Source organism: Aspergillus ochraceoroseus (assembly GCF_002846915.1).
Source record: "Aspergillus ochraceoroseus IBT 24754 chromosome Unknown P175scaffold_1, whole genome shotgun sequence".
Classification (NCBI taxonomy): domain Eukaryota; kingdom Fungi; phylum Ascomycota; class Eurotiomycetes; order Eurotiales; family Aspergillaceae; genus Aspergillus; species Aspergillus ochraceoroseus.
This window is the reverse complement of record NW_024468476.1, coordinates 882,661-905,093: the sequence shown is the minus strand read 5'-3', so window position 1 is coordinate 905,093 and position 22,433 is coordinate 882,661. Positions and strand designations below refer to the sequence as shown.

The following is a 22,433-nucleotide window of genomic DNA, read 5'->3' as shown; positions in this document are numbered from 1 at the left end:
CCAAGGCGGGCAGCCGGGACTACAAGCCAGAGGAATACTGCCGCCGCTTTAGCTCCGCCCTCTACGAAAGGGACAGCTCGCCGCAACTTTTCTTATTGATTATGAACATCAGCACGTCCTAAAATCTGCCACATTAGGGATTCCAGTTGGAGCGTTCCATAATAATTCTTCAAGCTCATACAAGTCTTCTTTCTGCCCTCTGTCAAAGAATCTCAGACTTCACAATGGCTTCAGAAGCTGCACCCAAGGTGCCAGTTTACTCTCCAAATGGTTAGTTTGCATATAATAAGATTGAGGATGTTCTGGCTTATTTTCTATTCATAATGAGTTCTGTTGTTTATGCCTCTTTTTTTTTTTTTTTGCCTTTTTGCTATCATTCTCTCATAACTAAGGTACCTCACTAACTGCTCAATATAGACCTCAAATCAACAACAGATGACGCCCTAGTGCCGTACTTAAGCACCCTCCCCCAACCCTATACCTTCGCCCAAGACCACTTCAAAACCAATGTCCGATTCCTCTTGGGCTACAGTGCCGTCGCAATCGCAGGATTCACATTTTACGCGGATCGCAAGCTAGGATGGGAAGCAACACAATCAACATGGGTCTTTGCGGCCGTGGCTTCATACTTTATTCTCAACTCGCTGCTCACATACTGGATCTGGGCTGTTGAAGCGAGCGAAGTATTCCGGGGAAAGCGCAAGTCGGGTGAAACGGTAATCCCCCCCCCCCCCCCGGGAAGGAGTGTCAGTATCAGTATATATACATAGGGCACTAGGCTAATCCCTTACTTTGTTGCATACGAAAACAGATCTCAATCCGCTCCTCTGTCAAGAAACATACTCCTCTCTACAAGCTCCGCATCCAATACAAGTCCGCATCCAATGCAGTCATCGAAGAGAAAGAGATCGAAGCTCCGTTTACGGTTTGGTTTTCGAAGGATGGAGTTTTCCACCCGGAGCCGTTTCGAAATTGGCTTGCAAAGGAGATTGGCGTGCTACGGGAGGCAGCTCGGGAAACTGAGAAGAAGACCAGTGGCGTGGCAAGTGTTGTTGGTGTGCAAGGGGCTGACAGTCAATCATCCAAAGACACCAAGAAGAGAAAGTAGCCAGATATAGTATCTACTCCAGATTGAGCAAAAATGTGTGTGCTTATGTTCAAATGTGTGCTCTTTGATTTATAGCTCTCCTGTTGCTTTTCAGTCAAATATTTGCCACAGAATTTTTTTTCTCATAAAGAGTAGCATAGGTGTGAGCAACGGGTAGCATTCATATATTCATTTATATATTTAGTTTATCTATCTGCTTCACCGGTCTTTTAGCTGTTCAGGGCAGAGTCGACAGCACTAATTCATAGGTACAGCAATATTCCAAGTTCTAAGGAAGCTGGGGATAAATATGGGGCAAAAAAAAAATAATAGAGAATGTTAGCAACATTAAGGAACAAACAAGAAATTCTATGGCTGGCTCTGCTTTATATCATCATCTTTCACTTTATTACAATCATCCCGTCCTCTTCTTAGGAAGAAGCTTCCAGGGTTCCTGGCCGCTCGGTGGCAGCAGCAGGCTTAACATCATCCATTCTCTTGTTCTGGATGAGTCTCTGTGACAAGAGGGTCAGATACTAAGGAAGCGCTTAAAGATCTAGGGGCTCCACTTACCAGCAAGTTTCGAAGCAGGACAACGATGGTCACCTTTCCAATGGAAGGCACAAAAATAGACGCCTTTTGCTTCACTTCAGGGCCAAAGTTCTACATACAATATATCAGTCATTATTCTTGCAGAGGGGGTTAGGGCGGGATCTCACCTTCTCGCTGGAGAAGTTGACACACACAGCACCTTCGCGGAGCAGGCTAGTGTCAAACTGGTACTTATCTCCAGGAACTCCAGAGATGACGGTGTCACACAATGGGACAATATCCTTCAATTCCATTCCCTCCACCTCCTCAACCTCGTGTCTTCCCTTCTTCAGACCCTCTCCACGAGTGAACTTTTGGATCCCGGTAATATCAATACTATAAACGCAGGCTCCGTCGTTCGCTAACAAGGCCGCAAGTGGTCGGCCAACAACCTCCGACCGATTCACCACGCAAATCGTGTGTCCGAAGAGTCGGTTTCCATAAGGCAGGATTGTGTTGTAGATGTTCAGGTATTCGAGAATCTTGATGATGGCAAGAGGGGTGCAAGGAAGAATACACTTCTGGCGCTTTGTCTCCGGGTCAAGGAAACGAATGTTCTGGTACATGTTGAAGATGTAACGATGGCTAAGACCCTCTACATCCTTGGATACGTCCACAATCTGCTGCAGGTACTGGTCTTGTCGGTTGTTGAAAATGGGGTAGTATACGATGATGCCGTCGACTTCGTCGTCGACATTGGCAGCCAGAATGGCTTCCTCAAGGTCGTCCCGGTGGACTTCGCGGAGAGAGTAGCGGAATCCACTATATCATGAGATAGATTTACGTTAGCTACGGGGCACCTGACATGAGTACTGACTCGGGTCGAGTATTCAAAGGCGGGGGGGGGGATGTAGCGTAGCGCTCAGCATCGAGTCCACAGAAGATCAATGGCAAAGTCAGAATAAGTATGAGAGAATGCTCACTTTTCAAGACACGTCTTCTCCGTCCACTGCGCATACATCAGTGCCGCAGGGTCGCTGTTGGCCAAAAATCCCACCAGGTGGGGGGGTTTCTCCAAGGTTTTGACACCCTCCAAGACTTCCGCGAGCAAGCCATTCGCAACATTCTTGGAGAGCATCACCTTGCAAGAGGATGGAGCTGAATGGGAAGTAGTAGCCATTTTTGCAGTGAGGAATGGGGGTGAGTGAGTCAATGCCGTTTGTTCCCTAGAGACTGCTATGGTGGTGGAGGGGTCTCGAAGAAAATTTGGTCCGGGAAAAAACCATTCGCTTATCGATAACAGGCGTCCCGTCCCGCATCTGGAAGTGACCTCATCTGGCCGTATGAAATATATATCGAGCTCCTCAATGCTCCCGGAATACTTGAGTAGAGCCATTGGCTCCTCTGCAGTGCGGTGTGGTCATGGAAAGATCCAGTTGAAAAGCAACCCCAATAACAATTTAATTGCGAAGTGTACTTACCTGCTGCAATCTGGAAAAGTACGATGGGATGTGCCTTTTAGTTGTTCCTTAGGATCCCTAGTGTTGAGGTTCACATATCAGTTCCTTGGAATAGAAACATGCATGCTTCCAGTTGGACTTCACAGAGTTATGATTATTCAAAATACAATACGCAAAAAAAAAAAAAAACAAAACAAAGGAAATCATATTCAGGCTGCATATATGTAGACAAAGGAATCCGAGTCAAAGACCAGCTGGAGACCACACAATTCCTTGTTTTCCGGACTTGCCAGCTCCCCTAGTCGATCCGTCTGATCCTGTCCTTTGCCGCGAGAAAACATCTAAACGTACAGGATATTAATCATATTTTTTAGCCCTTTTTCTCGGCCCACCACTGATGTTGTTTTCATAGTTACAGAAATACCAGGTTGTGAAAATCGCCGAGGCCTTACGTGCCGGCTTACATCCGATTCCGGCCAACCCGAAGTTCCGATGAAGGAAAAAAAAAGAGAAAAAAAAACACAACAGTGGAGTCAAATTGTACAAGCTATCTTGTCTATACACATAGAGTCAGGAATAAAACAGTACACAGTGGGCTAATTAGCAAAATTGCCTTGTGCTCACCTAGGCGTTGAAGGACTTGTTGAAGGTGATAATGACATCCTTCAGCTGAGCCTCAAGGTCCTTGCTGACCTGGCCCTCCTTCTCGATGGTCTCCTGGATTTCAGGGTGGTTGGTCTTGAGGTGAGCAAGGAAGTCAGACTCCCACTGGAGGATCTTGGCGACGGGGATGGTGTCAAGGTGACCGTTGACACCGGCGAAGATGAGAGGAACCATGTCGGAGACAGCCATGGGGGAGTACTGCTTCTGCTTAAGCAGCTCAGTGAGACGCTCACCACGGTTGAGGGTCTGCTTGGTGGAGGCATCGAGATCGGAACCGAACTGAGCAAAGGCAGCGACCTCACGGTACTGAGCCAAGAAGAGCTTCAGGGAACCAGCAACCTGCTTCATGGCCTTGACCTGGGCAGCAGAGCCGACACGGGACACGGACAGACCGACGTTAATGGCGGGACGGATACCCTTGTAGAAGAGCTCAGCCTCCAAGAAGATCTGACCATCGGTAATGGAAATGACGTTGGTGGGAATATAAGCGGACACATCACCACCCTGGGTCTCGATGACGGGGAGAGCAGTGAGGGAACCACCACCGTGCTTGTCGTTCATCTTGGCAGCACGTTCCAACAGACGGGAGTGGAGGTAGAAGACGTCACCGGGGTAGGCCTCACGACCGGGGGGACGACGAAGCAGCAGAGACATCTGACGGTAGGCAACGGCCTGCTTGGAGAGATCATCGTAGATGATGACGGCGTGGCGGCCGTTGTCACGGAACCACTCACCCATGGCACAGCCAGTGAAGGGAGCCAGGTACTGCAGAGGAGCAGCCTCAGAAGCAGTGGCAGCAACGATGATGGAGTACTTCATGGCGTCGTTCTCCTCAAGAGTCTTGACGAGCTGAGCGACGGTGGAACGCTTCTGGCCGACGGCGACGTAGATACAGTAGAGCTTCTTGGTCTCGTCGGAGGTGGAGTTCCAACGCTTCTGGTTGAGCATAGCATCGAGAGCGACAGCGGTCTTACCGGTCTGACGGTCACCGATGATCAATTCACGCTGACCACGGCCAATGGGCACCATGGAGTCGACACACTTCAGACCAGTCTGGACGGGCTGGTTGACGGAACGACGGGGCAGAATGCCAGGAGCCTTGAGCTGAGCACGGCTCTTGCTGGTGGTGTTAATGGGGCCCTTGCCATCAATGGGGTTACCGAGAGCGTCAACAACACGGCCGAGCAGCTCAGGGCCGACGGGGACATCAACCTATTGGGTTTGTTAGAATCATCTTTCCTGTATTTTTTTTCCCCATGGGTTTAGATCCATAATATCAAGGGAAATACGCACAATCTCTCCGGTACGCTTGACGGTCTCACCCTCCTTGACGAGACGGTCGGAACCGAACAACACAACACCGACCTGGCCGGCCTCAAGGTTCATGCACATACCCTTGACACCAGAGGCGAACCTATTTATCCGTTAGCACTGATCTCGGGCGAAAGGGATTGAAACCAAGTAATCTCGGGATACGTACTCAACCAACTCCTCAGCCTGGACATTGGTCATGCCATGGACACGAGCAATACCGTCACTATTGAAATAAAAATCGCATTAGTTAATAGTACTACGATGGTTGAAGCAATTGAGCTGCGATTTTCGATGTTTTTCCCGACGTTTTCGATGAATTGAGGTCGCTGCCAAATTTTTTCAACTGGGGGAAAATCGACAACGTACCCGACGGAAAGGACACGACCAGTCTCAGCAAGGCCGGATTCCTCCTGGACACCACGGATTCTCTGCTCAAGGATGGAAGAGACCTCGGTGGGAGTAGCCTTGGCCTCAGCGGCGTAGGTACGGACCTGCTTGGAAGCAGCAGAGACGGGGCCGGGGACAGCCGCGCGAACCTGTAGACCAACGCAAAATTTGTTAACACCAGATCAGGGCAACCACAACGCGCGACAATGGGAGAGAAGTGATTGTGAGGTCCGAAGCACCGATTGAGATCCCCATTGAGATGACTTTCGGATGGAAAACGGGCAAATTGCGTCGTCGTCGTCGACCTACACAGGGATAGGACTCACCGAGGCGATCCTGCCAGTGGCAGAGGCAGCCGCAACGGTGCGGCTGGATTGCCGCAAAGCGTTCCTGAACATTGTGAAGGGGGTTCAGAGGAGTGGGAGAGTGGTTTCTCTGACGAAGAGACGTAATTGGGGGAAGAGGTGAAAGAGGAGGGAGGTTGTGGATGGGATGGAAGGAGAGCTTTGTCGTCGGGGTTGGGAGGATTCTCAGGACTGAGACTAAGCCTATTTTTGCCGAGCCTCAGCAACCTCCGAACCCGCCCTAGTGCGCTCACGGGACCCGTCCTCAATTCCACGTATACAAAGATATTCTACCTGAAAATCTTACCAGACAAAAATAAATGATGCATTGAATGTTTATTCTAATTCCTCTAGACTCAATTTTTTTTTTCTTTTCTTTTATTTTTTTTGCATTGATTTGAAAATTTACGGAGTGAAGATTTTCGTTGTGTTGAAAAGCGGTTGCCGGGCCGGCCACCTGGCAGTCCCAATTTTTCCATTTTTACAGGACGGTGTGTTTGTATTTTTTTTCGGATCTCCGGATATTCGTCGTGCTTACTCATCGCGCTTGGTTGCTGCACAACCGAAGAGACTCTCCTGTCAACTCTATGGCAGCTCAATTGAGTTTCTCTTGCATTCTGTATGTATACATACAGATTTAGGGCCTCATTTAGCAGCACCTATTTTAGTAAAGAAAGAGGGGGTGGCATCAAGTCCAACATGGACTGGCTCTCTCTTCTCGTTCCGGTGTTCGACCGTATTTTTCCTTTCCTAGTCTCGCACCCCCCACTCGCGCCCCTTCTTTCGTTATTGCCCGTTGCGGTGTAATTTACATTATTATGATCGCTCCCTGCGCTTGGAAGGTCCATGGCACATACATAAATATCAAGTCGTCTCTTCACAGAATATCAACTCTACTCTAAGGTAGATAACTTGGAGCCATTACAGAGATTTTGGGATCCAGATATCTAAATTACCCTCTTGACGAGTGATTCCAACATATTCTAGCCTAACTGGTAGCATCAAGTCATAAACGCTGTCGTAATGAGAATTATACCCAGGTCTCAGCCAAGCCATAAGGATGATAGCTCCTCGTCCCATGTGTCTAGTACTTATTTCGCTGTTGCCTTCTGGTTCTTCTTCTCCGTGAACGAGGCAATCTCCTTTTGCACATTGGCATTGTATCGTGCCTTCAACTCTGGCCGATAACCAAAGAAGAAGAGAATCTCCATCCATACGAAGAGGGGAGCTAGTAGTAGCGCCTGGACTAGGTTGTCCAGCAGAGCGGGAGCCCGCCTTTCGAAAGCACCGTGGCCGATGAATTGCAGCAGCCACGACACGACATGAACTCCACCAAACCAGTAATTCGCAGTCATGCCGTAGGTGGCCAGAAGGTGGTTTCCAAATGCGGCACTTCCGATCAAAAGAGGCGCAATGAGAGCTCCTGCGACGGGCTCCAGGAGGATGTAAAATGTAGCATATACTAGTGCTCCGATTGTTCCAATGTTGGGAGGTAGGTTCTCAAACTGGAGGGCTGCGGGGAGTTTGAAAAGAGCGGGCGAATTCGACGCCTAACGTTGAGCATGATATGATGTCCATTAAAATATAGTTCCCACATCGATATCTCCGGTGTAGTGATAGCATACCATTGCGATACCCGTAAACAAAAGTATCGGAACACATGTGATATGAATTGCAACATTCACCTGGGAATGATAAGCGATGCTGGCGAATATAGGACGGCCGAGAAGGGACATACTGGGTTGTTATGGTATGCACCATACTAAGAAAAAAAAATGTAAATACACCTCGTTGATATAAAATTATGTACATAAGATAAGAACTTACAAAGAGCAGCTGCTTCTCGAGATTCAAAGCCATCTTGAAGTGGTTTAGGCCGGTTATAGGAGACACAAGGAGGTGAAGATGGAGAAAGATGGAGAAAGTAAGGATCAAATGCTGGATAAAATCCGGAGAACTGGGAGGTCGAAGGTCATCGTACGACGAGACCCCAGAAAAGGCAGCCTAAGCGGAGAATTTACCTGAAGGTGAGAATCTTAGCCCAACGTCATGTGCAGGTGAAGCAAACCGAGGCCATGATTTGATGCTGAAGTATCTGTATTACCGTGACATAATGACAAGAAAGGTCGATGATCTCACACATTTCTCGTGTATTGTCTAGTATGAACCTGTAATCAATCTTCCGTAAGAAGACTAGCCCGCAAGGTCAGGTGACTCGTCCAGCACTTGCGGATCGTGCGACACAGCTTTTGTTGTTGGATTGCCTAGGTGCTGGCTGGTTTCAGGATCTTGCTCGTCCATCTTGCTCGTCTCGAAGGCAGGCTACCTCTCTGGAGTATTCCCGTCGTAATTCTTCTCCAGAACTTGCGCTCTTTCCCGGGATTTGGCCGCTGTTTTCTTGTTGTGATCGGTCATGAGCTGTCGATTATTCTAGCATTCATCGATTCGTTTACTGGTATTTCGGTCGTTACATGATCCAGTTCTCACCATTCCCAGCCAGAATCTAAGGATACTACGAGCGGCAGGAAAATCTTCCGACTACCGCAAGGATACTGCGCGACGCCAATTCCACCCGAGATCCCCTTACGCTTGCGACAAGTCCGTACGCTAGGGAGACGGTCAATCGCACTTCATCATGTTTTTCCTCAAAGAAGAAACCAAGGTCATCACCCTTCACCCTTCTTATTTCGGGCCCAATGTGCGCGAGTACCTCATCAACCGATTAAATGAGGAAGAGGAAGGACGATGCACCGGAGACCATTTCGTGATTTGTGTGATGGATATGGTGGATATTGGTGAGGGACGGGTGCTACCATCGAACGGCCAGGCTGAATACACCATTAAATACCGAGCGATCATCTGGAAGCCTTTCCGAGGAGAAACTGTACGTCTCGGTTAGACAAGCATATGGTGGTGCTTTGCTTTCTAACAGTCGGCTTTTAGGTTGATGCCATTGTTACCTCCGTTAAGCCTACTGGAATCTTCACCTTGGCTGGTCCATTGTCCGTTTTTATTGCGCGAAAAGTATGTCATGTTGTACCACTGTTACTAACCTTGAGCTAATGTACCTCGAGAACATTCCGTCCGATATTAAATGGGAGCCCAATACAGTGCCTCCCCAGTACACTGACCATGCGGATCAAGTGATTGAGAAGGGCACAAGTTTGCGGCTCAAGATCCTGGGTGTCAAGCCAGACGTTGCTGCAATCAATGCCATTGGAACGATTAAGGAGGATTATCTAGGGTGGGTACTTGGTCTGCGGCTCTCTATGTTTGGCATTTCTAACAAGCGCAATTTTCTTCAGACCTTTGTAATGCAAATTCGCGAGCCCACGACGATCATGACGATTTATACCACTACAAACGAGCGCTTGGGGAGATGTAGTTTACCGCATATAGCCAGCATTAGCGGCCTGACAGCCAGTCATCGCGGCTGCAATTGCGATGTACGAAGTCCAGAGGTTCCATCGGTTCCGAGATGGAGAGAAAATGGTGGGAGCCTCTCATTTCCGAATTTTGGGGCAAGCGCGGGCTTCGAAGTGTAGTCAACGCGCACCGTTCACAAACCAGGTTGTTTTGAAAAGACCACACCAGAACTCAGGGGAGACACTGACGAGAAATGATAATCCAAAACAGACACTACTACCCGGGAAAGTGAGGCCCGAGGGACGGGGAGTGGAGTATATGTATACTGGACATAGAATACCATAATCAAATAGAGGTTATCAGACCTTTTTTTCCCCCCCCCCTCAGACTTAAAAATGAAACCAATCAAACCCCACAGTTCCAGAATGCGAATGAAGAAATTCTGAGCAGTTGCCGGAGAGACGTGGCTTGGGGGACGGGCGTTGAGTAGTGAAACACTGGTGTGTCTTGAAGGTTACCCGAGGATGTGGAATCCGCGGTCCTTGAGAGGTTATTGTTATGATGATGACTTTAATGAAAAGCAAGTTGGATTCTATGATAGAAAGTAGAAGAAGAAGAAGAAGAAGTCATTATGTTCTTCTTGTTAGGTATTTTCTTCTTCTTATGATAAACTAAGAGCATCTCCATTCACCCTGCCGAATTTCCGATCTTCCTGCACTTTCTTTTTATATGATCGAGTCGTAGAGACTCAATAATGAAATAAAATTTAGACGGATTCCAGACCTCTCCTGAATTGATCCCCAGGGAATTCCCATTCATCGTTTTCTACATTCCTTCTCTTCATAAATTCATAACTAAATAGTTACATACTTGCAAACTCCCACTTCCACTTCTCCCTCAACTGTGGTTCGTGTCTTCCAACTAAACCCACCAAACTTCATCCTTCAAACCAAATCAACAACAACCCTTCCATTCCTTAATTTCTTGGGCTCTTGTCCCTCGTTTACGCTCGTTTCTCAGTCTCACCATGTCTTTGATAAACGTGTACCAGAGATTCCTGGTTGACCCTAGGTCAGCCCCCCTGGCTCCGGATGTCTCCCTGATCTATATCACCTCCACCACCGAAGTCAACGGCGCCGACGCGGTCGTCAAGCAACTCACCAAACAGCAACATGTCGTCAAGATCAATTCCGAAAAGATCCTTGATGTCGTTCAAGGGGCTAGCTCTCTCTGTGTTGAAATTGAAACTTCCATTCAGTTCATCTCTGCAGGAGGGGTGTACCTCCCTAATCTAGACGAGAACTTCCTGCTCGATCGCGTCGCGACTTTCCCCACGGTCGGTGCATATTGCTTCCTCCACTCCTCCCCCACACGTACTAATTATGCGCTCTTCCCCTTGAGATAGGTCCATATTGTTCGCTTCAATTCCCAGAACCAGATCCAGAATGTCAGAGTCTACTGGGACCAAGGATCCCTCCTAAAGCAGGTCGAGGTCATTGGTAACCGTGCTCGCAGCTGGCCTATTCGTGATGCAGATAAGCAAACTCGTTTGATCAAACAGGCCGTCGCGTCAGTTCCTGCGGATAACGGAGTTGCACAACCCGCTCCATCTCTTCCCGCAAAGCAGGAACAAGAGGATCGCGAAGATGTTGGCGCCTCTCCGGGCAAGAAATACATCAAGGACCCCTACGCCGCCGACTCCCTGTTCGAACTGCTTTCTCCGGGCAAAGACCGCGCTCAGCCCGTGCGGGCCCCCCGCGCCCCTGCGTCCGCACAGCCCCCACCCCGTGAATACAGTGAACTCTTTGTAGGCGACGATGGCGACGATAACCCCGAGGAAACTCCCTCGCGATCCCGTGTGATTGCTCCCAAAGTCGGTGCAGGTAAGAACTACCGCGCATCGCGCATCTTCGGTGACGACAATGGCGAGGAAGCACCAGACGCAACTCCAATCGCCCCCAAAGCAGGTGCGGGCAAGAACTTCCGCCCATCGCGTCTCTTTGATGATGACGAGACTGTCGCAGCCGAGAAGCCAGAGCAGATTGCTTACCGCGCGCATCCCAAGCGTTATGATCACTTTGAGCTAGGCGCTGACAACAGCAATCGCGAGATCAAGCAGGCATCTTCGCGTCCGGCATCGCGTCAGGTCGGCCACTGGGAATTCGAAGACTTTACGACCCCCGAGAAGCCCCGTCGTCAGCTACGCGGTGAGGAAGTCCGTCATTTCGGCTGGAGCGACGATGAGCCTGACCTGAAAGACACCCCCCCTGCTAGGCCACGCGTTGTTCAGCCCCGACGTGATGCAGAGACACATTTCCAACTCACAGATGTCGATAACGGCGAGCAAAATGGCGCCCGCATCATCAGCTCATTCCAGAACAAGGGATTAAATCTTTACAAGGATACTCTGTACGGTGAGCAAGGAGCTGACATGCAGGAGCCAGAGAAAGACAGGCCCATCAGGAACAATCGCAGCAAGGAACGTCCCCTCTCCGTTGTCCAAAACGGACCCGGCCGCCAGAAGGACTTTCAGAGCCACTGGGAGGTGACGGACAATGTTGAGCCAGTTCAAACCACTAAAACCAGCCTCGAGAATCAGAAACCCTTTCCCACAGACCGCCAGAAGGCCGTCAAGATGATGGAAGCTTCATGGGACACGTATGATCAGTCTCCAGAGCCTACCAAGATCGTTCCTCCTCCACATCGTCGCAATATGCGCAAAGTCAACCAAAAGAGTTGGGGATTCGGTGACGATGAGATGTAAATCAAAGCCAGTACGAAATACCGTGCTGAATAAAAAAAATGTCTCTCCTTCTCTCTGGGCATTTAAACCCTCGTCCAGGGGAACTGTACATTCATCATCTTTTTTTTCCCCCTTCTACTTTGCGCGCTGGTCGAGTCAACTGGGCACCTTTTTAAGTTAACAATCAAATCGATCACGCAACATACGATAAACAGAAAGAAAAAAGAAAACAAAAAAAAAGGGGAAAAAAGCAAAAGAAAAGAAAAAACATATCCAACGATGCTGACCAAATGCTTGCACGGATCTATGACTATCATGGATGTTTCTTTTTCCCCCAAGTCTCCAGTATACCAAACCCCCCAAAGTACTCCGTACCGGCGGCACTTTTAACTGCTGTGTTTATTTCACATACTTTCTCTCTCTCTTTTTTTTTTTAATTTCTTCGTGATCAACATGTATTTCCCTGTATTTCTTTTTCATTTTTTTCATGTCTTGCACTGGACTTTCTTATTTCTTTTTTTTTTTATTCCATTTTATGTACTATCGCTGATACGTTATTTTGTTACTATCTCTTGCCCCAGTACTGCTGCATACTTAGGCTACCCCTGTGCAGTGGTGCTGCTATTGCTGCTGCTCCCGGCAATGACTGGAACGTGTGCGGTTCCATACAGATAGAATGATAATGAAGTATGTGGTATTATAATTTAACAGTTTTCTTAAAGAAGCAAAACCCAGTGTGTTCATTCTGTAATATCCAGTAGCTAATGAGCAAACATAAAGAGAGAGAGAGAGAGAGAGAGAGAGAGAGAGAGAAATTGAACAAGATTTGCACATCGGAAATAACAGGCATTAGTAGCAGTCGGAGTTGATCAGTATCAGACTACTAGGAAATATTCACCCGATATGTCCCCATGTCCAAAGACGTCCGTGTAGTTCCAAACCAGCCAAGACAAGAAAAAAAGACATATCATATCATATCAAATCTGTCCAAGCAAATTTGTCATGACATTTGTAAGTTCGTAAGTAAATAAGTTCGTAAGCAAGTCAGTAAGAATTAACTAACTAGTTAGTTAGTAGATACCGCCCGGGACGATGAGCATTCAACCCAGCAACCTAGATATAAAACATCGTGTCTTTGACATTGGGATGAATCCTAACCTGCGACGATTCAAACAGAGATACCGGGCCGCTACCGGCACTGACACTCCCACTTGGCGTCACCGGATCAAATACATTGCTGAGATAGCATCTGGCCCTGGTGCAGACCAAATCCGCATAATAGGCCGGGGGGCAGATACTCACGGCCTTGGTGGCTCTTCCGAACAGATAGCACATGTGATGGGTCATGGACTCGAGGAGGTCTGCTGTGGTTTGGCCCCGGGGGAGCGAGGAGGGCTTAATCTTGACGAAGATCTCGTCCCAGATGGTGAAGTAGTGCGCTGGACGGGCTGTGCCTTTCAGTGCGGTGTGGGCTTGGAGATAGAAGTCCCAGTTCCGGGCTTCGGTGATGCCGCGGTCGACGACTGTGCCGTTGACGGGGTTGGAGGAGCGGTCGGCGTCTTGGTCGCCGGTTGGGAAGAAGCGTGTGTGGTGGCGTTTGCCCACGATCATGATCGAGAACTTGGGGAGGGCCTTTGCGGTCATCGACGCCGGGTAGAGCGCTTTGCAGGCGTCCTTGAGGCGGGGCAGTTCGTTTTCCACGACGAGGTCGTATTGGCCCTCTGAGACGCCGTCGCGGTAGACGATGATGTTCTCGGGGAAGGCGCCCTTGTGGTGGGATGCCCAGCGGTGGAGGTGGCTTTTAAGCATAGAGTCGAGGTCCTCGACCATTTCGTTGCGGGCTTTGGTTTGGATGCGGATTTCGGCGGGCCATTGGCCGAGGAAAGAGTCGATGGAGGCAACCATTCCGGCAACGCTAGGAGCGTTGTCGGCGGAGCCTGGGGAGGGGTGGGTGACGTCGATACCGACGAGCATGGTTTTGTTTTCGCCAATTATGCCGAGTTCAGTGGGTCTGAGAAGCTGATTGATGCCGCCGAGTTTGAGGTTGAATTTGAGGCCGACGTTGGCGAAGTATTGGTCTGCGCAGTTTCGGAAGCGCTCGCCAAGGACGTTTACGTTGCGGATGCCGTGACGGATGTCGCACGCTTGTTTGATGCAGTTGTACAGCTCTGTGTCCTTAAACGGGAGGATTGTGAGGATGAGCTCTAATTTGGATTTGCCTTCTACCCTTAAGAGATCTGAGATCGTGGTGTTGATATCCATCTCATAGGTGTCTCTGTTGTAGACAATGCGTCGACCCTGCTTAGGTGCTGCTGCCATCACTCCAACCTCGTTAAGTTTGGCTGTGAACTTCTGAAGGCAGTCATCTAGATCATTGGGATTTTCGAAGTGCTGTCTACCTTTCCGTGGGGCGATGAGGATCCAAGTCCAGTTGGAGAGCTTCGTGGAGGTAGAGAATCGGATCGATTTCATGTTCCAGCTACCACCGATAGGGGTGATCTGCTTCTGATTCGATTTACCGTCTTTGTAACAGACATTGGGAGCGGAGAGGACTCGCCCAGGGACCGTAATCAGGCTCGGGTTATGTTGGATGCCAAAGTCGACCTGTTGTTGTATACAAACGTTAGGACTAAATCCCGCGCCTGAGCAGCGAGGCACTCACCAGAGTAGGATTTGCGGAGTCGCCAATTCCTAGGGTCTCGGTTCCTTGGGTAACAATTGACATGGCATTCTGCGCTGGAGTGCGAACAGCAAATCTCAGCATTTGTTGTGTTTGGTTGGGTGTAAGTTTAGCCTTTGCTGGCTGGCCAGGCTCAACCATGCACACTTCAACTGGGAGGTAAGATGGGTTTTCCTTGTCTCCTACATTCACAACTGGCATGCTAGGGTCCACTGAAACATTGTCTTCGACAAGGTCAGTTACGTGTTATCAGTAAAACGAGGTTTGAATACTTACAGCGCTGGAAGAAGTCGGCTACAGTGATATAGCTTCCGGAAGGCTTAGGGCCTGCCTTCGCCGGTTTCTTTCCCTTCTTGCCCTGGGAGCTTGCTGAGCCGGATTGCTGTGACGAAGGCTGTCCAGGTGCTTCCAGAAAAAACTGGACTTCTCTGGGACCTGCTCCGATTCGACTCACTTTGGGTGGATTCGCCAGCGATTGCCCATCACGAGGGGTAGCCAACCCACGTATGGTCTTAATACGGGGAATCATTTCTCCCTTCTTATTCTTTCTTTCAATGTGAGTCACGCGAACCTTCATTTTGAGAAGAAATTTCCCAAGGCTGTGAGGGTCGAGCGAGCCCGAGTGCTGAAATTCCCCAATGACCTGTCTCAAGGGCCCGTCTTGGTAGCAAGCCATATATTTAACCTGAACATTCACCAGGATGCGTGCGGTTGCTGCACGAACACTGACAAAGTACCCTCTGAGGGCTTCAAGACCAGCTCCCAAGTTGAACTTTTCCACCAATCCACCAACCATAGGGTAATGCTTGTTGGAAGCCGTCGAAATAATAGAAGTATCAGATTTGGGGTGGTGACCAACCGCGATGTTCAGCGCCTGCAGGACATCTGCTTTAGAATCGAACATAGCAGCTGCATCAGAGGAGGTGAGATAATTTAAAAGATGAGCAGGGTCAAGCCGGCCAGTGAACTTGCAGACAACCCGGTACACTTCTGGCCGCTCAGGATACTCATCACTGTACTCATCTCGATATCGAACATCAAATGCAACCGGTTCGTTTTCCTCATCCAGGACCTTTCGATGCGATATCATCGTTGACTTGTAGTCCGTCACGATGTGTGTTTTGAGCTCAGGGAAATGCTCCTCCAGCAACAAGTGAACAATCTGTTTGGCCTTTTTCCCTGTCGGTGATTTGCGAGGCCCACCACCTTCGATGTCAAGATGATAGCGGTATAGCCCTTTGCCAACCGACTTGAGTTCAAAGTAGTTAGCATACAGGAGAACCTCACGTCCTTGGGTTCCATAGCCTGGTCTTTCCGGGTTATGCGGCGACCTGGGTTTGTTCATGAGAGCCGTCACCAGGGTGTCCTCGGTCCTTGCAACTTGGTCACTGGGAGATGGAACCCCTCCAGCCGGTCTAGTGATATAATGAGCATGTCTCAATTAGTGGGGCTCTTTCCTCAGAAGCACGGATGTAAAAAGAAGAAGAGGAGGAGGAGGAGGAAGAAAAAGGGAATATACGTGTAAATGGTCGAATGCTGATCGAAATAACCACCTCCGCGTCCCCCGCGTCCTCCACGGCCGCCTCGGCCTCCTACATCGTCCCCTCTGCCTCGTCCACGACCTCTAAAGCTCCCTCCTCTGTCACCTCGATCACCAGGCGCTTGGCGAATAGGAAGGTCCATAGGTGAATCACGGCCACCTCCACGACCTCCTCCACGACCTCTGAAGCTCCCTCCTCTGTCACCTCGATCACCAGGCGCTTGGCGAATAGGAAGGTCCATGGGTGAATCACGGCCACCTCCACGACCTCCTCCACGACCTCCTCCGCGACCAGCAGGGCCGCTGTCATCACTTCCTCTTCCTCTTCCTCTCCCGGTACCTCTCCCCGTGCCAGGTCCTCTACCACGGTCGCCGCGTCCGCTGCCCCGCTGGGGTGGACCGCCCGCGTTAGACATGATAGAATTCAACGCGACCAGAGAACCAAAATCTAGGGAAAAGAAACTCCAAGTCAAGCTGCAGGGTTAACCAAAATATGGTAGATGAGTATAGACGGTCTAAAAGAAAGAAAAAAAAAAAAGGTAATACACAGACGATAAGAACTTCGAAGATGAAAGTGTACTTGGTACTGCGTGGTTACTAGTTCGCGGTTTGGAGGCGGAAGGGATTTCGTCCTCCACGCTGGATACGGGCGGGTCTCCCCCACCACTTTTAAAGGGTAATGAAGAGGTGCTGTTTGCATGGTTTTCTTTTGTGTGTTGGTACTACCTATGTAGAGACACGACAGAGGCAGCGGGATCATTGGCTGGAAAATCCTTGTTTCCTGTATCACTTTGACAGTGTAGTTTCTAATGATTGGGTTAATAGGGTCAAGATAGGCTAGTTTTCTGTAAAGGCTTAGGAAATGATTGGAGAGGAGAGAGTGAAATTGAGGGTTATAATACAAGGCTGTATGAATCACTAGCTAAAGTGAAGTTGGTAGCAGTGACTAGGTATTTGTATAGTTATAAATACCCGATGTTGCTTAATATTGTTAAGGCTGTGTGGATAAATACTCCATATAGAAATGTTGGCATAGTTCCAAGTTAATGGCTATCAAAAAGATGAAAAAAAAAAAAAAGCAGGTTCATTAAGATTATATTTGATTATTATTGTTATTTCTACTGTCTATAAATCCAGACCAGCTTGCTGAATATATAATTTTATATCCCAGCACATCCACTAAAATATAGAGTCATGGCTCCGTGGGTCGTTGCTTGGAGTGTTTGGAGCACTGGATAGCTTCGACTGAATTCACCTGCTCCCAGAACATCTGGGCCTTGTAACTATGTAGTAGACAAACCACTCACTGTCTTCAGGCCGGTCCCTATCTCATTCATTGTTGAGATCCCTGGCGATTCATTCACTGTTACTCGATAGTCAGAACAAGCATATCCCGGCCAACCAGCCCCAAGTCAAAACCGCTGGAAGCTAGAAAAATCATGGATCCTACCGAAACAACAAAAAAAAAGGTCTGGGCTGATCCACAGCTGAACCAACAACCTCCGCCAGTCTTGATGCTGATTGGAGCATAACAGGTGACTCAACCATTTGAGCAAAGCCACAACCTCCATAACACGGCGCAGCAAATGAGCAAAGAGAGGCCTTTTTGACCCCCAGGCTAGAATCTCTTGTGTCTCCTTTAGACGTAGACGGAGGGAAATGGGCAGGTTTAGGCTGGAGGGATTTCCCCGGGATAGGCTGGTCGCATAGGGACCCATGCTTTTAAAATGCGAGGCCTGTTAGTTAGTCGCCGTTGGGAGTCGATCATACCTATGTATCGTCATGGTAAAAAAGAGGGATAGACCTCTCAGAGCGCTTTCCCTCCTCCTTTCTTTCTTTCTTTCTTTCTTTCTTTCTGTCCCTTTTTCTTCTTTCAAGGGAAATTCTCTGACCCTCTGGGACTCTGGAGTGACCATAAGCGCAGAACTGACCGCCTTCAAGGTGATAACGGAGATAAGTCAGCCTTCATCCCTAACGAATTAATCATCCTCCAACTGCTGGGACCAAGTCGGACAACCTCCTGTTCCTCGTCTCCTTTTTCCTGTGGCGGGAACTGTGGCTTGTCTAGGCATCAAATACTACGTTTTCAACTACCGTCTACCTTTCCTGGGTAGTTTGGAGGAGTGCGCTGTTGATATTTCGCCCTCTGCGACATCTTGGCACCGTCGAAGCTTCGCCGCAAGATCTAATTCCAGCAGACGGGCAGTCGTTGAACCCCTCGATCTTTGCCCTCGTACCCGTCTCCCCCCGCCTCTCCTCGCCCCCTGGGAGCGCGACGTAAACTTTTCATTTCGTGATCCACTTCATCTGCTCGTTGTCGATTTTGTGTGAGCTGGGCTCTTGATTATCTGCTGGGTAAAACGGCAATAACGACAACCCGCATATCGCCCTCAATCCGCGACTATAGGATATTTCTCACCCAACGCACGCAATCGCATTTCAGCCCATCATTGACCCCGACCGCTGAAAAGTGATCGAAGGGGCGCGAAAGTTGCTTTTCCACTGGCCACACCTCTTGTTCACCAAACACCCCTTGGTATTTCAACTGCAAGTGAGGTGAGGAAGGATCTTAGCTCTACACGCTGCTGAAACACCGTGTTTTCTGTCATTGAGTCCGAACCAAGCCCGAGAGGGATCCTGGTGCGGGCTCCGATTTATTAATCTGGCGTGACCCGAGCCCTGAGAAACGGATCAAATTGTGTACACGCGCAGAAACCCTGCTTTCGAATAGCGATAACCCGTTTCTTGCTCCCTACGATATCTTGGAACCATTTCATTTGCCTTGCTATTTGGTGGATTATCTCTAGCATTCCGCCATTTGTATTTAGTCTCCGGTTTTATACGCAAGAAAAAGAAAGAAAGAAAGAAAAATGTCTCCGACACCACCGTCGACAACGTCTTCGAGTAACGGCGCAGTGTCGCCCGAAGGCCAGTTCAGAGTTGTGCGAAAACGAAATCGAGTGCCTCTTTCGTGCGGCCCCTGCCGCCATCGAAAGTAAGTTGACGACAACCCTTTTCATCCCTCAGCGTACATTCTAACCCCGCGACAGGCTTAAATGCAACCGTGCCCATCCCTGCGAAAACTGCGTCAAACGTGGTGATGCTCACTCCTGCACGTACGCGCAAACGAACGTCCGAAAAAAGAGCTCTCCAAGTCAGGCCGCTTCGAATTCTCCAGATGACATGCAGAATAGGATTGATCGACTGGAAAGTCTCGTCTTATCATTAATGACCAATGGGTCGCAAGCTGAAGGCCCCGCAGCGGCTATGGCAGCAATATCTGGGACAAGCAGTAGCATCGGTTCCGCTCAAAATATTCTTGATCTGGATGTTGACGATGAACCGGTTCAGGAGGAGAGTGACACGGAACAGGTTACCAAGTCATTTGGAATCATGAAGTTTGACAACAATAAGTCGTACTATATCAGTGACGCACATTGGGCGTCTGTTCTCAGCGAGGTGAGTCGACGTCTCGCCTAATTTCTGACCTGGTACTAACCTTGTCGGTCTAGATATCGGAAGTCCGTAATTATTTTACCACGCACAAGAAGCAATACGAGGAGCAAGCTGAGAGGCTCAAAACCACACGGCTCCCCACTGATGTTCCGGGGTCAACCCTGCTTTTTGGGGCTATGAAGCCAACTAGTCGAGCAGAAATTATGTCTTCGTTTCCCTCAAAATATACAACAGATATGCTGATAGCGCGCTACTTCAACTGTTACGACCCCGCAACTCGTACGTAAATGTTCTGTGATTTGCCGTATTGTGTTTTGGAGACTGATAATTAGACAGATTTTCTTCATGGTCCTACCTTCCAAGCTCAAGTAAGTAGACCCCCAGCTTGCTAAGGGTGGAACTGATTCTAATTCTGTTGCAGTACAATAAACACTGGGAAGACCCCTCGCAGACTTGCATCGTCTGGATTGGAATGCTATTTGCCATGATGAGACTTTCTATGCTGTCATATTATCGTGAAGGCGACGAACCCCCTGAATTCCGGGGTAAGTCGTTAGACATGGCTGGCACATTCCGGAACCTTGTGGCGCTGTGTCTGACGCTGGCTGACTATACTAAGCCATATCCATATTTGATTGAATGCTTGGCTTTTCACCTCCATGGCGACTTTTGCCAAACAAAAGAAGCAGATATTTCCGTCTGGGTCCTTGTTGGCGTAATTGTGCGACTGGCCATGCGAATGGGCTACCATCGTGACTCCAAGGCATTCCCGAACATTACACCTTTCCAGGGTGAAATGCGTCGAAGGGTTTGGGCCTTTGTACGCCAAGCCGATCTGATGTTTTCTTGCCAGGTTGGCTTGCCCAGTATGATCCGCATTGCAGATAGTGATACTGAGTTCCCGCGCAATCTTTACGATGATGATTTCGATGAGAATTGCAAGGAGCTTCCTCCCTCGCGACCCCCAAGCGAACCAACCCCACTCTCGTACCTTATTACCAAATCCCGTCTAGCACACGTACTGGGCAAAGCTATCGAACAAGCCTCTTCTCTCCAGAGTACATCGTATGACAAGGTTATGGAAATGGATTCGGAACTTCGTCGGGCAAGAGATGTTATCCCAGAGCACCTTCTCGTTCGTCCTATTGAAGAATGCCCGTTAGACCCCTTGGTTCTTATCATGTCGCGATTTTCTGTAAGTTGTTGGTTACATCTCCTTTCTTTCAGTATTTACCCTAACCCTCTTTAGGTAATGAGCGTTTACCATAAAGCGCAATGTCTTCTTCATCGAAAATATCTTATCCGTGCACGGGAGAACCCGCGATTCACACACTCGCGAAGAACTTGTATCGACTCTGCCATGGAGCTACTAAGGTTCCAGGCGATGCTTCATGCAGAAACGGGCCCGACAGGTCGATTGCGAAGTCGACAGAACCGTGTCACTTCCTTGAGCTCCAGCGACTTCCTTCTCGCTGCAACCATTGTGTGCCTTGATCTCTACCATGCATATCAGGTGCCTAGCGGTGGACAGACGTCTGCCGATGCCTTTGCCTGGGGCAGAGAGCGGCGGGATGAGATGCTAGCTGCCGTCCAGCGCAGTAAGGATATCTGGGATGAACTTCAAGATGAGACCATGGAGGCATTCAAGGCTGGTGGCGCTCTTGGGGTGATGCTAGGCAGGCTCAGGTCTGGAGTTGCCGAGAAGACCTCAGCGGGCCCTCCCGCCCTTGCGTTTGAGCCACAAGATGAGAAACAGAGTGCAGCGATGACCTTAGGCTTGCTTAGCAGCGGAATGACTCCCCTCAGTCAAGGACCCTCGACATTTAGCGAGACACCCCTGAAGATGGCCGATCCTCTCCTGCCAAATTTCGGCGGGTTTACACCGGCAGATTCAATCCCTGGCGCTTCCTCTGTTTTCAGTAATATGTTCGGGCAGATGCCCGACATGCAGGTCAACTTGGATTGGGTAGGAGTTTCTTGGATACAGTCGTAAATTATGGTGCTAACCCCGCCGCCCGTTCACAGGATGCTTGGGATAATTATATTCAAGGTCCCACTCTTGACACGTCGAACCCATGGTGGTCTCCTGCGGACATGCAACAGCAGCAGAGTCCAGGGCCATTATCATCAACACAATTACCGGGGGCGCAGACCAGCAGCCCCCAGGAAAGAATGCGATCGTTACCTCGATCAAACAATATGTTTCCCCACAGCAATGGGTTTGAAAACAATGGCTCCACGTGAACATGCAGGTTCTCGTCCCCATAACTGATTTGAAAATAAATTGATCCTAACACCGGAGACGTCTCATATTTCCACAGTGCTTCCCTCTGGCTCAGAGGAGTAAAAAAGTTGGTTTCTGGGTATTGTAAGTGACTTAGCCTGACCCTAACTGCGTCGATATATGATTGCTTTTGTTCTTCGCATGCTTAGCTGGACATGTGGGGTATTCTTCGATGTATATTCGTGGGTTTGATGGCCACGGCGCTAGATGGTGGTAAGTTATCCTTATTTGATTCTTATCACGCGGAGTTCTCTGGGATCCTGTATGACTATTATCTCCACTCTGTTGAGTTGAAGCAGTCTTTTTGAGATCTTATATGATGAATGATTATAATGGGACTATTATGTATGTACGGATGGAGGTGCATGTCACTCTAATTGTTCTGCAATAGCTATGGAAGGCATAATTAATAGTAAATATACTTGTTTTGTGAAAGTTAGTATCTTGTTCGTCACATATATTTTTTGGGGGCTCATTCGTTATTGTTTGAAAAGGCCTGATCTGATCCTTATCGTCTATCGCCACGTGACACAAACATCGGATTTCCGCCACGCTCCTGCGAATTTTCCCTGAACACT

General features: G+C 48.9%; 11 protein-coding genes across 11 annotated transcripts; 6 read left to right on the top strand and 5 right to left on the bottom strand.

The window, feature by feature from the left end:
- The first annotated feature begins 1 nt into the window (after position 1).
- P175DRAFT_0448896 (signal peptidase complex subunit 2) lies at positions 2-1,494 on the top strand. Its single transcript, XM_040894429.1, has 3 exons — positions 2-270; positions 418-716; positions 812-1,494. Exons 1-3 carry the CDS (start codon positions 225-227, stop codon positions 1,106-1,108), a joined length of 642 nt encoding a protein of 213 aa, XP_040755324.1. The 5' UTR covers positions 2-224; the 3' UTR covers positions 1,109-1,494.
- A 24-nt stretch (positions 1,495-1,518) lies between these two features.
- Positions 1,519-2,798, bottom strand: P175DRAFT_0489108 (methylenetetrahydrofolate dehydrogenase (NAD(+)); the record flags this gene model as incomplete). The annotated part of the gene is made up of 4 exons (XM_040895715.1): positions 1,519-1,602; positions 1,661-1,750; positions 1,807-2,440; positions 2,602-2,798. The coding sequence occupies 4 exons, from the start codon at positions 2,796-2,798 to the stop codon at positions 1,519-1,521; spliced, it is 1,005 nt and encodes a 334-aa protein (XP_040755323.1).
- On the top strand, positions 2,746-3,504 carry P175DRAFT_010817 (uncharacterized protein). Its single transcript, XM_040892346.1, has one exon. The coding sequence runs from the start codon at positions 2,857-2,859 to the stop codon at positions 3,304-3,306; it is 450 nt and encodes a 149-aa protein (XP_040755322.1). The 5' UTR covers positions 2,746-2,856; the 3' UTR covers positions 3,307-3,504.
- Positions 3,505-3,584: 80 nt separating this feature from the next.
- On the bottom strand, positions 3,585-5,840 carry P175DRAFT_0448891 (F1F0 ATP synthase subunit alpha; the record flags this gene model as incomplete). Its single annotated transcript, XM_040894428.1, has 6 exons — positions 3,585-3,634; positions 3,703-4,953; positions 5,035-5,155; positions 5,222-5,278; positions 5,422-5,591; positions 5,769-5,840. 5 exons carry the CDS (start codon positions 5,838-5,840, stop codon positions 3,703-3,705), a joined length of 1,671 nt encoding a protein of 556 aa, XP_040755321.1. The 3' UTR covers positions 3,585-3,634.
- Positions 5,841-6,877: 1,037 nt separating this feature from the next.
- P175DRAFT_0429138 (2-hydroxy-palmitic acid dioxygenase MPO1) lies at positions 6,878-7,646 on the bottom strand (the record flags this gene model as incomplete). The annotated part of the gene is made up of 4 exons (XM_040893344.1): positions 6,878-7,336; positions 7,412-7,471; positions 7,525-7,548; positions 7,614-7,646. 4 exons carry the CDS (start codon positions 7,644-7,646, stop codon positions 6,878-6,880), a joined length of 576 nt encoding a protein of 191 aa, XP_040755320.1.
- Positions 7,647-8,421: 775 nt separating this feature from the next.
- P175DRAFT_0426950 (DNA-directed RNA polymerase II subunit RPB7) lies at positions 8,422-9,331 on the top strand (the record flags this gene model as incomplete). Its single annotated transcript, XM_040893208.1, has 3 exons — positions 8,422-8,670; positions 8,730-8,810; positions 8,861-9,331. 3 exons carry the CDS (start codon positions 8,422-8,424, stop codon positions 9,329-9,331), a joined length of 801 nt encoding a protein of 266 aa, XP_040755319.1.
- An 848-nt stretch (positions 9,332-10,179) lies between these two features.
- On the top strand, positions 10,180-11,916 carry P175DRAFT_0527379 (uncharacterized protein; the record flags this gene model as incomplete). Its single annotated transcript, XM_040899517.1, has 2 exons — positions 10,180-10,488; positions 10,558-11,916. 2 exons carry the CDS (start codon positions 10,180-10,182, stop codon positions 11,914-11,916), a joined length of 1,668 nt encoding a protein of 555 aa, XP_040755318.1.
- Positions 11,917-11,947: 31 nt separating this feature from the next.
- Positions 11,948-12,364, bottom strand: P175DRAFT_010674 (uncharacterized protein). The gene has a single exon (XM_040892337.1). It carries the CDS (start codon positions 12,210-12,212, stop codon positions 11,979-11,981), a length of 234 nt encoding a protein of 77 aa, XP_040755317.1. The 5' UTR covers positions 12,213-12,364; the 3' UTR covers positions 11,948-11,978.
- A 504-nt stretch (positions 12,365-12,868) lies between these two features.
- P175DRAFT_010743 (putative RNA interference and gene silencing protein (Qde2)) lies at positions 12,869-16,014 on the bottom strand. Its single transcript, XM_040892341.1, has 3 exons — positions 14,852-16,014; positions 14,558-14,799; positions 12,869-14,499 (listed from the first exon to the last, which is right to left on the bottom strand). Exons 1-3 carry the CDS (start codon positions 15,918-15,920, stop codon positions 13,009-13,011), a joined length of 2,802 nt encoding a protein of 933 aa, XP_040755316.1. The 5' UTR covers positions 15,921-16,014; the 3' UTR covers positions 12,869-13,008.
- Positions 16,015-17,831: 1,817 nt separating this feature from the next.
- Positions 17,832-18,922, top strand: P175DRAFT_0527377 (uncharacterized protein; the record flags this gene model as incomplete). Its single annotated transcript, XM_040899516.1, has 5 exons — positions 17,832-17,853; positions 18,057-18,122; positions 18,184-18,442; positions 18,587-18,671; positions 18,740-18,922. 5 exons carry the CDS (start codon positions 17,832-17,834, stop codon positions 18,920-18,922), a joined length of 615 nt encoding a protein of 204 aa, XP_040755315.1.
- P175DRAFT_0553221 (Zn(II)2Cys6 transcription factor) lies at positions 18,740-22,257 on the top strand. Its single transcript, XM_040900467.1, has 7 exons — positions 18,740-19,110; positions 19,166-19,574; positions 19,628-19,850; positions 19,908-19,939; positions 19,993-20,766; positions 20,821-21,537; positions 21,597-22,257. The coding sequence occupies exons 1-7, from the start codon at positions 18,986-18,988 to the stop codon at positions 21,813-21,815; spliced, it is 2,499 nt and encodes an 832-aa protein (XP_040755314.1). The 5' UTR covers positions 18,740-18,985; the 3' UTR covers positions 21,816-22,257.
- The last annotated feature ends 176 nt before the right edge of the window (positions 22,258-22,433 follow it).

Excerpts from the sequence above, each read along its gene's own strand:
- P175DRAFT_010674 (XM_040892337.1), bottom strand. The coding sequence starts at position 12,212 with ATGATAGTCATAGATCCGTGCAAGCATTTGGTCAGCATCGTTGGATAT.
- P175DRAFT_0448896 (XM_040894429.1), top strand. The coding sequence starts at position 225 with ATGGCTTCAGAAGCTGCACCCAAGGTGCCAGTTTACTCTCCAAATG. Across the intron at positions 271-417 it reads GCCAGTTTACTCTCCAAATG|ACCTCAAATCAACAACAGAT; the intron begins GTTAGTTTGCAT and ends TGCTCAATATAG. Across the intron at positions 717-811 it reads AGCGCAAGTCGGGTGAAACG|ATCTCAATCCGCTCCTCTGT; the intron begins GTAATCCCCCCC and ends ATACGAAAACAG.
- P175DRAFT_010743 (XM_040892341.1), bottom strand. The coding sequence starts at position 15,920 with ATGAACAAACCCAGGTCGCCGCATAACCCGGAAAGACCAGGCTATGGA. Across the intron at positions 14,800-14,851 it reads AGCCGACTTCTTCCAGCGCT|ACAATGTTTCAGTGGACCCT; the intron begins GTAAGTATTCAA and ends ACCTTGTCGAAG. Across the intron at positions 14,500-14,557 it reads ACTCCGCAAATCCTACTCTG|GTCGACTTTGGCATCCAACA; the intron begins GTGAGTGCCTCG and ends ATACAACAACAG.
- P175DRAFT_010817 (XM_040892346.1), top strand. The coding sequence starts at position 2,857 with ATGGTGGTGGAGGGGTCTCGAAGAAAATTTGGTCCGGGAAAAAACCAT.
- P175DRAFT_0553221 (XM_040900467.1), top strand. The coding sequence starts at position 18,986 with ATGTCTCCGACACCACCGTCGACAACGTCTTCGAGTAACGGCGCAGTG. Across the intron at positions 19,111-19,165 it reads GGCCCCTGCCGCCATCGAAA|GCTTAAATGCAACCGTGCCC; the intron begins GTAAGTTGACGA and ends ACCCCGCGACAG. Across the intron at positions 20,767-20,820 it reads TTATCATGTCGCGATTTTCT|GTAATGAGCGTTTACCATAA; the intron begins GTAAGTTGTTGG and ends AACCCTCTTTAG.